Genomic DNA, 10667 nt, shown 5'->3' with positions numbered 1-10667 from the left:
CTAGAGGGTTCCATTAAATTTCACTGTGTATCTCACCGAGGTGACGCATGCCATAATCTAGTCCACCCAACGGCGAGCAAAACCCATATTTTGCATCATTCGCTCCAAGAAGATCCAATCAACTCTGTCATAAGCTTTGGACAAATCCAACTTATAGGCACAAAAACTATTATCCAGGTCCTTCTCTTGCTGTATATAGTGGATGCACTCAAACGCAATTAAGGCATTATCTGTAATCAGATGACCAGCAACAAATGCAGTCTGTTCCGGAGAGATAATATCATCAAGGATAGGGCGCAAGCGATTTGCCAGACATTTTGAGGCCACCTTATAGATCATGTTGCATAAACTGATAGGCCGAAACTTCGTCAGTTTATCCGGATTATCCACCTTGGGGATGAGAACTATGGCAGTGTCATTCACCCCATTCGGCATCACTCCTGTCCAAAAAAACTCTTTTACGCCTGCAATTACTTGGTCCCTCATCACCGCCCAGTTTCTCTGAAAGAAGCGAGCAGGGAACCCGTCTGGTCCCGGCGCCTGCAAGGGGCCAATCTGAAACAAGGCGTCCGCAATCTCCTTTTCCGAGAAATCTAGGCAGAGAGCATCATTCATGAGGTCAGTAACACGAGGATTAATGAGATCAATCACAGGGTCCGCACATAAAGAATCTTCAGCTGAAAACAAGTCCGCAAAATAAGATGTAACCATGCCCACCATAGCCTCATGATCCCTATGAATGACACCTGCCGCACCCATTAAGGATTTGATGCGATTTTTTCGGGCGCGCCAAACAGCTTTCCTATGAAAGAACTGCATGTTTCTGTCTCCTTCCTTCAGCCATGCAACCCGTGATCGTTGCATCCATAGCATCTCCTCCCGGTACAAGAGTTCATTCATCTTGTCAGTTGCTTCTCCGGTCTCCTTGCGATCTGCATTCATAGACATAAGCTCCTTCAGGCGAGACGAGACTTGTTAATTTCCTTGATAACATTACCAAACTTTTTCCTACTCCAATCATGCAACTTTTTCATCAAGTTTCCTAGCACAGAGGCAATTTCACCAATGTTAAGCATTGATCCCAATTCAGTCCAAGTGTTCATAATTACCCCCGGAAGCGTGGGATCCCTCTCCCACATAACCTCATACTGGCGACACCTCCTCCCTTGATCATGTCTTGGCTCCTCTCTCGAGCAACGTAGCAGAATTGGTAGGTGGTCCGAACTAGGAGCCACTAGGTGCTCCACCTAAGAATGTGCGAACAAATCTCGCCAGGAGTTATTTGCCACGGCCCGGTCTAGGCGGACCTTGACATTCTCCCGTCCACCACGTCGGTTATCATATTTATACTTTTGGTTTTTCATCGGTCTTCCTTAGCTTTTGGACCCCAAAAAATAAATAGTTTTTGCGTGTAAAAACACGTTTCTTTTCTTCCGCGAAAGGCACAATTTTGCTTCCGCGAGAGGCACGGCCGTACCTCTCGGAAACGGAAAAAAAATCTATTTTTTCCTTCCGCGAGAGGCTCGGTTTTGCTTTCGCGAGAGACATGGTTGTGCTTTCGCGAGAGGGACGGGCGTGCCTCTTGAAAACGGGGAAAACGTGTTTTCTGTTTTTTTTTCCTTCAGCGAGAGGCACGACCGTGCCTCTAGAAAACAGAAAAAAAAAACCATTTTCTGTTTTTTACTTCCGCGAGAGGCACGGTTGTGCTTTCGCGAGAGGCACGGCCGTGCCTCTCAGAAACGAAAAAACGTTTACTCTATTTTTTGATTCCGCGAGAGGCACGTTTTTGCTTTCGCGAGAGGCACGGCCGTGCCTCTCAGAAACGGAAAAAATGCGTTATCTGCTTTTTTTGCTTTCGCGAGAGACACGGTTTTGCTTTCGCGAGAGGCACGGTCATACCTCTTTCGGAAAGCAAAAAAATCCGTGCACCCAGTTCTGTTTTTTGTCTGGTATTTTTCGTGAAAAGAGTTTGTCAAAACTTATCGACATGCTATCTAATTTTGAAGATCTCGACGCGAGGAATCCAACAGTGAAAACGGTTCGAAATTTGGACGCATGGTTTAAAAGATAAAATATTTTGAATAAACCGATCTAAAAAAAGGAAAATTCACAGGTTGCGACAAGTGGTGCACATGCAGCACGCCACTTGTCACAACCTGAGGAGGTGAGAGTGGTCTTTGCAAGGAATACTCCTCAGTTAGTGATTTCGCCTTTGGCGCCAACTAGGTGTTCCGGCCCACATGCAGCCGCGCACTTGGGCCCGGCCAAAACGGTTGCCTGCTGCTGCTGACTGGTCGCAGTTGACCGATGAACCGCTGACTTACATTTTTTTTGTTAATTCGAGGATGTGGATTAAATTTCCAAAAAAAAAGTTCACAAATTAGAAAAAAATCATCGGATTTTAAAAAGTTCATCAAAATAATTTTTTTATGGAATTTGAAAAGATGTCCATCAAATTATCAGAAAACTTCATCAAATTTTGAAAAAAGTTCATTGAATTCGAAAACAAGTTCATCGAATTTGAAAAAGAATCATTTAATTTGGAAAAAAAATCACCGATCTTTGAATAAAAGTTCATCAAATTAGAAATAAGTTCATTGCTTTTGAAAAGTTTCATGTTTTTTAAAATGCAAAATAGAAAAAATCATCGATTTTGTACAAAAAATGAATATACAAAAGAAATGTGCATTTAGAAAAAAACAAAAAAGAAAGAACAGAAAAAAGGAACAAAGAAAACCTGAATAAAACCGCCCCAGAAATGACCAGCGAACCGGGAGAAAACCGCCCCAAACTCGGAGGATTCTGGCGACTGAGGTGAACAATAAAAAAAGAAGTTAGAAAGCACTAGTTGTTCGATGGCGTAGTGGTTACTGTCGTTGGCGCTGAAGGAATTGACCGCGAGTTCGAAGTCTACCGACGCACCTTACATGGGTTTGCCCTGCTCGCAGCGGAGGGGGTGCTCTTCAGGCTCCCGTTTGCTAAACGACCTATATCGGGCACCTAAAGCGCCAAATAGGAAGCGCCGTTCGATGCTCACAGCGTCAGGAAGTCGGGCAAGCACAGCAGAGGGGGTGTGCTTCAGGTTTTCTCCTTTTGATATTTTAGCAACAAACCCGACTGCTGAATTTAATATAAAAATTACATACCATAACAAAATTTTCAACTATTTTAAATCATTATTTTTTAAAAAAAAAATATGAAAATCATAAATTGAAAAAAACTTGTCTGTATGGAAAAAAATTCAAGTTAAAAATGTTCTTGTTTTCTTAAAAAATATCTGTGATTTACATAAATGAATGTGTTTATAAAACATGTTGTTAAATTTAAAATTTGTTCATATATTTTTAAAAATATTTTTAAAAAATCTTCCTTAATTTAGGAACATTTCATATATTTTAAAAATGTTGTTATATTTTCTTTTCTTTCTCTATTATCTAAAAATCTTGAATTCTAAAGTATTCATTTATTATTTAAAATGTTCGAGAATTGAAAAACGAAAATGTAAATTAAAATGCAAGAATAAAAGGGTGAAAACGGGATGAACCTGCATAAAACGATAAAAATGTCAAAGAAAAAACCAGAAGTAATTGATCAAACACATGTAGGAAAGGAACACACAAAAAGCCCAGGATAAACCACCCAGAAAAGAAGAAAATCACGACCCGAAGGAAAACCGGTTCCCTACAAACACTCCCTTGTCATCTAGTTGCGCTGGCCCATTGGAGCGATGTTTGTTTCTTTGCTCACAATATGATGCAGTAAGCGTCGAATAGCACAAGGAAACAACAATACAGCAGCTGGTGTGAGTGACTACCTCTCGTTTCCATGCGTATGAGTCATGTATTTGGTAGACGTTTCTCAAAAAAGAAAGAAATTTGTATAATTTTCGCAAAAAAAGAAATAAACAGGTAGAATTTGCTAACTACTATTTCCGAATTGTGGACCCTGAGGAAGCCCAACATGAGGTGGCTTATCACAAAATTGAAGTCTTTGGGGCCACTCCTCCATTGGAGTGGCTATCAGATACAAAGACGCTCAATGGTCTCAAAGACCAAGAGCTTGTTGGGACTAATCTTGTTTCATGTGGGCTACTCGTTCTATCATCTCCGCTCGCTTCTCTTCGCTGTGCACACCACGGGTAATCTCTATTCAACACATTTTGCGTCAAATTGTCTGAGTCTTCGCATAACTGATCATCCGAGCAAGCAACATATGAGCAACCCATTTAGCAGTTACATGAATTTGAGGAACTTTTCATAAGATTCCTGACCAGTTTTAGGTTCCGGTCTAGCTTTCTACAAAAGATATCTGCTTTTTTATTTCCTTTCTTCAAAACGTTTCGAAACTTAAAAAATGTACATTTTTTAAAATGACCGGGATTACAAATACATTGGGATTACAAAAAAATGTTTGCATTTGAAAAATTGTTCCTCTTTTTTCAAGAAATGTTCATGTTTTCCAAATTTTTTGCAATATAAGAAATTTTTTGGCGTTTTCAAAAAGAACTCGCATTTTCAATTATTCATCTTTTCATTTTTTTTCCTTTTATAAGAAAATCTTCATGTCTTGCAAAAATGCTCAGAAATATATAATTGTTCAGGTTTTCCAAAAATTGCTAATGTTTTCCAATTTTTTCTGGAAAAAGTGAATGACCGGAAAACCGCGAGCTACAGTGTTCGCCTACAGTTCTCCGAGTTGCTGCACTACCTCCGAGTCGATACAGTAGGCAGTGAAAAAAAAACGAAGCAGAGAACCGAAAAAGATTGTCGCTTAATGGATCGGCCCGTTCCCTCGTGCGGTGTGCATTTGGCGGTCTATTTGACGAACAATGCGTCATATGATCGCCAGGAATTTCCGGGAGCAACTAATTACCAACGCTCCTTCGAGAGCCTCACAACGATCAGCGCTACTTGGCGCGCTCTCAGCCGCCCGCCACGTTTCGCGCTTTGGGCGGTCCCTCTGAATTTTGTTTTTTTATTTTCCGCATGCGTTTTTGGCTTTTTCATCGGGTTTTTTTTTCAAAGTTTCGGTTTTCCACCGGTCTTCCTTAGCTTTTGGAAAAAAAATCAATTTTTTTACGCAAAAAAACATGTTTTTTTTTCCGTAAGAGTCACGGTTTTGCTTCCGCGAGAGGCACTGTTTGGCTTTCGCGAGAGTCACTATCGTGCCTCTCGGAAACAAAAAAACACGTTTTCTATTTTTTTTCTTTCGCGAGAAGCACGGTTTTGCTTCCGCGGGAGGCACGGTTGTGCTTTCGTGAGAGTCACGGCCATGCCTCTCGGAAACGGGAAAAAATGCATTTTTTGTTTTTTTTCCTTCCGGCAGAGGCACGGTTTTGCTTCCGCGAGAGGCACAGTTGTGCTTTCTCGAGAGTCACGGCCATGCCTCTCGGAAACGGAAAAAAATGTGTTCTCTATATTTTTCCTTCCGCTAGAGGCACGGTTTTGCTTCCGCGAGAGTCACGGTTGTGCTTTCGCGAGAGTCACGGCCGTGCCTCTCGAAAATGAAAAAAACGTGTTTTCTGTTTTTTTATTCCGCGAGAGGCACGGTTTTGCTTCCGCGAGAGACACGGTTGTGCTTTCGCGAGAGTCACGGCCGTGCCTCTTGAAAACAAAAAAAAAGCGTTTTCTGTTTTTTTCCTTCCGTGAGAGGCACGGTTGTGCTTTTCACGAGAGGCACGGCCATGCCTCTTTCGGAAAGGGTAAAAACCCGTGCTCCCAGGTTCGTTTTTTCGTCCGGTTTATTTCGACGGATTTTTTCGTGAAAAAAAGGTTCGTCAAAACCTATCAACATGGGATCTAGTTTTGAAGATCTCGACGCGAGAAATCTAATGGTGAAAACGGTTCAAGATTTGAACGCACGGTTTAAGAGATAAAACGTTTTAATAAACAGGTCTACGAAAAAAGGAAAAACTCCTAGGATGCAACAAGTGGCGCAAATGCAGCGCCACTTGTCACAACCTGGAAAGGTGGGAGTGATCTTGGAATGAGTACTCCTTAATTATTGATTTCGGGAATTTCCTATTTGGCGCTTCAGGCGTTGTTACTGTGCATGTTGCAAACGGGCTCAAACCACCTCTTCGTGCTGGGCCGGCCCTTTTACACCCCCCCCCCCCCCCCCCCCCCTTTTCTGTTTTCAGTCCAAAAAAGGCTACTGGAGTGAATCGAACCTGCGCTGTCCGGCATCAACACACATTGTAGTAACACACCGCCACCCTAATCCGAAGTGATTACTTGCATCTTTTTTCTTCTTTTCTTTCTCCTTTTTCTTTTTTCTTTGTTCTTCTTCCTAGCCCGGTGAACTATTTCTTCAAATCGACGAACTTTCTTCTCAAAATTGATGATTTTTTTATTCAAATTTGATGATTTTTATCAAATCAATGAACTTTTTTCAGAACCTGTGTTTTTTGGGAAAATCCATCAACTTTTTTCAAATTCAATAAATATTTTTCAAATATACTCCCTCCGTTCCTAAATACTTGTCTTTCTAGGCATTTCAACAAGTGACTACATACGGAGTAAAATGAGTGAATCTACACTCTAAAATATGTCTACATACATCCGTATGTGATAGTCATTTGAAATGTCTAGAAAGACAAGTATTTAGGAACGGAGGGAGTATGAAATTTTCTCATATTCATTAACTAAATTTGTGAACATTTTTTAATTCACCAATTTTTTGATTTTTATGATTATTTTATTTATTTTCCTGTTTTGTTTTTCAAAAGTTAATGTGGTCGAGCTGATCAGGAATGTGATCGAGCACTCGCCATGTACATGGGCTGGTCCGGGAGCGATGGCGTGTGAGCACCAGGAAGCTTCGCTGACGCTGAACACGCCGTATAAGAGCTCCCAGATCGCAACACACGAGGCGGAGGTTATGTTCCTTGGTGCTTTTTGGTTCTCTTCTCATTCTTCTTTGGCGCCTATGAGGACTACTGTTCCTCGCCTTCAGCCGGGAAGTGCCGCTATATTGATCGGCGAGCTGCCCATTAAGCATTTTCACACCCTGTATAGTTTCCTAACTGATCTTCTTGCTTCATTACGTTCGGCTCTCCATAAAACCGGCTTCGCCCTGTACGTTTTCTCTGGTTTAGAAAAAATAGCCCATTATTTCTTTAAATTTTAGTATGTTTACATTTTTTATGCAATTCATATAATGTCCATGAATTAAAAAGTTCCCCATCATTATTTAATTGTTTATCAGAAAACTATAATTTTATAATTCAAAAAAAGTCCACCATGTTTTAAAATGGTCATAAATTTAGAAAGTGTTGTGAATTTTCAAAATATAGGCGATTGTGGAAATTGTTCAGAAATTTAAAACAACATTAAAAAGTGTATCAAAATGTTTGTGAATACTAAAATGTTTGTGACATTATTTTATTGATAATTAATTAAATAAACATGAATTTGAGTAAATCTCAACGAATTCAAAAAAGGAAATATACTAAAAATGAGATAAAAAATATAGAGAAATGGAGAATAAAAATAAACATACAAAATTGAAAATAGTAAATTATATGGAAACGTAAGAGATAAAAATATTATAAATAAAAATGCATTAAAGAGGGAAAACCGGGAGAACCTTCCAAAAAACAGAACCAAATGCTGCTCCCGATCCTTCTAGTTGGGCTGGCCCATCACCATCGCCCGTACACGTTTTTGTACGGGGGAAGAAGTATTCCCCGTTACAAGTGGGGAATATGATATTTCTGATACTAGCCCTAACTCAAACTATAGATGGCCAACAGGCCTTTGCTTCACGGGCCGACAGCGGAGCATGTGTGCTCGGCCTGTATCAGCCTAGCCCAATATGTGGCAAAACCGGCCGTGCCTGGCTGTGACACGCCTAGGGCCGTGTTGAGCTCCATGTGAGGGCCGCGTGCCAGCACGACACAACACGCCCCATTGATTATGTTTGTTTTTCCAGTTTTTCTCTATTCTTGAACAGCCCCAAAGGCCAAAATTTGTCCCAAAAACAACATAAAAACCCTAATAGCACGTGGGCCACCAACACACGTGCCATGTTGGACCGACCCGTTTATTCCATGCGTCGTGCCTAGACCGCGTGGTGAGGCACATGGGCCGGCACAACACGACCCATTTATATACGGGCCTCTGGGGGGCGTGGCGTGCCCGGGCCAGGCCGACTCGTTGGCCACTCCACATGTCGGCTTCTCATGCCCTAGGTATCGGGAGGTCCTATACGGCGTTGCAGGCGCCCATTCGCGCTCCTGGTGCCCGCTGCCGCACCTGGTGCGCCGGCCTCTGGGGGGCGTGGCGTGCCCGAGCTCAGGCTTCATTTTTTTGTATTTCGGGCCGGGCTTTCGGGCTTCAGGCCGGGCTTGCACGTGCGCGTACTAAAAAACAGCATTCGGGCCGGGCTTTCGGGCTTCGGGCTTGATTTCGGGCCGGGCTCGGGCTTGAAAATAGGGAGTATTTCGGGCTTCGGGCCGGGCTCGGGCTTGAGAAATGAAGGTCGGGCTTTTACAAGCCCGGCCCGAAACCCGGCCCGGCCCGACGTTTGCCCGGGTTTAGTTCATAGTGCTGGATAAGGAGCAAATAGAGGGAGACTGTGAGTTATGTCCGGCATTCTGCATACCGAAGGTACGATTCTTGATATATCCCATTGCTATAAATGCCATTATCCACTCTCAAATAAAGATGATGATGTTTAGGTAATGATGTTTTTCAAAAAATTACGACAGTACTATAGATTTTGCAAAGAGTTAGGCCTCATTTTAAAGTTTTGCACATGCCCCGAATTTTACAGGTTCCGCTTTGATTATTGGCTTGGAACGCGGAGGATTACTCCTGCACATGACAAACATAAAAATGAGGGCACGAGCATTGGGGTGTAGGCCAGTAATTGAGCATACGTACTCCACATCATTTATACAGTATTTACATTGGCATATCTGTATGTGCATTCCCTACTTGTCTCTGACGTCTATATTAACAACGTCCAAAACGCGACTATCCCTCTACGATCCAACTCGAGAAACTAACTCCACATATCACTTGTCGCGTCAATCTCCGCGTCTCCGCCGTCCGATCTAACATCAGCGGCTGGCCACGCATCTCTCGCGGCCAGGCGAGGCAGGGCTATGTGCAAAGATGCCTTTTCTTTTCTGGCAGTCTCGTGCGCTCCGCGGCTCTACTCGCTCTCCATGATGGCCGTCAAGTCAGGCGAGAACCTCGGCGGCGACCTCCCGCCTCGGTAGGCCACCCTCCGCTTCTGCGGCACCGCCGGCTTCACTGCAAACTTCGCCAAGGTTTCGTCAGAGTAGTCCTCCTCCGACGGCGCGAACACGAGCGGCGCCACGGAGCCTCGCCGGCGCCGGCCGCCGGCAGACGAGGCGGTGGCGGCCTTGACGAAGGCGGCGCTGGCCTTGACGGCAAGCGAGGCCACCTCCTCACCGGTGAGGCAGCGGCGCAGCATCTCTGCGGGGAGCACGAAGTAGATCTGCCCCGGCTGGAGCCCCTCGCCGCCAGCCACCGCCGCGACGGAGCCCTCGAACCCCATCCTGTCGGCGTCGCAGAGGAACCACCCCTGCTGGCCCACCTCCTCCAGCGCCATGGCCGCCGTCGCGGGCGGCGAGTACTCCCGGAGCTCGCCGCTGGGGAGCACCACTCTCGCGGTCGCCGGGCCGTCGGCCGCCGCGTCGTACGACACACAGAGGCCCATTCCGTCTTGGTCGTCGCGTGTGTGCTGCTGCTGCTTGCTACTGTCTGGTTCCTCTCTTGTCTGCGCTGTTGTTGTGGTAATGTAAAGTGTGGTGTGCTCTCTGCTGCCGGAGACGGAAGGGGTATATATAGCGGAGCGGCTGAGGAGGACGCAGCGGGGAGGCAGACGGAGCGTTGTCGTGTAGCCGGGTGTGGGGGCAGAACAGGCTGGAGGCTTTGTTGTGGCCAGCGAGGCCGTGGAGCCGTGGACTCAGGACGGGCTTTTCTTTGCGGTGAGCTCCGTCCAACTAGCAAAACCTCACGAGGTTAAGTTGCACAAGACACACAGCGAGGCACAGTCCAAATACTATCTCCGTTCGGAAATACTTGACGTGATTTTGTTTCATTATACGTACAGTCAAACACGGCAATGCATTCTTCATGAGAAACATCCAGCAAACAATCTAACATGCAGCTCCTTGCCGCCAGACTGGCATCCAACGGTTATGAAGAAATTATGGCAACTTAGCAAGGTACTGTGACAAGATCACAAGGTTAATACAAGAACAAACTACTGTTTGATGGATCATAATATTTTTTGAATATCTTTTTAGATACATTTAAATAAAATAACTCTGATGTGGCTAAATAGTAACTTCTATTGCTTCTTTTACTGTTTTTCATAGTGGAACCCCACTAAAAGTTATGCGGTTGTATGGGAAGATAAGTCAAGTGTTAGATACTCCGCAGAAAACATATGACTAAATTGGCACTATTGTCTGGGTGCCATCAAACATCTTGTATTTTTTTGCAGGGCCATCAACATCTTGTTCACAATGTGCAATTACAAATTTAAACTCTACAATTTTATGAAATTATGTGAATACAATAGAGGTGTCTTTACAATTTCTTTTGGGGATTGTTGTGATGTTCCCCCAGCAAGATTTATTTGTATGTGATGTTGGATCTTGTGACTGTGTGCTCTGGCCAATGCTTTAT

At 43.9% G+C, this 10667-nt stretch overlaps 1 protein-coding gene across 1 annotated transcript; it reads right to left on the bottom strand.

The window, feature by feature from the left end:
• Positions 1 to 8860: 8860 nt before the first annotated feature.
• Positions 8861 to 9797, bottom strand: LOC109760889 (uncharacterized). The gene has a single exon (XM_020319686.4). It carries the CDS (start codon positions 9688 to 9690, stop codon positions 9160 to 9162), a length of 531 nt encoding a protein of 176 aa, XP_020175275.1. The 5' UTR covers positions 9691 to 9797; the 3' UTR covers positions 8861 to 9159.
• Between the last annotated feature and the right edge of the window lie 870 nt (positions 9798 to 10667).

The sequence above is a fragment of the Aegilops tauschii genome, chromosome 5 (genome assembly GCF_002575655.3).
Source record: "Aegilops tauschii subsp. strangulata cultivar AL8/78 chromosome 5, Aet v6.0, whole genome shotgun sequence".
NCBI lineage: Eukaryota > Viridiplantae > Streptophyta > Magnoliopsida > Poales > Poaceae > Aegilops > Aegilops tauschii.
This window is presented reverse-complemented; position numbering and strand designations above follow the sequence as displayed.

What these genes read in the sequence shown, in the direction of transcription:
- LOC109760889 (XM_020319686.4), bottom strand. Translation starts at nt 9,690, where the DNA reads ATGGGCCTCTGTGTGTCGTACGACGCGGCGGCCGACGGCCCGGCGACC.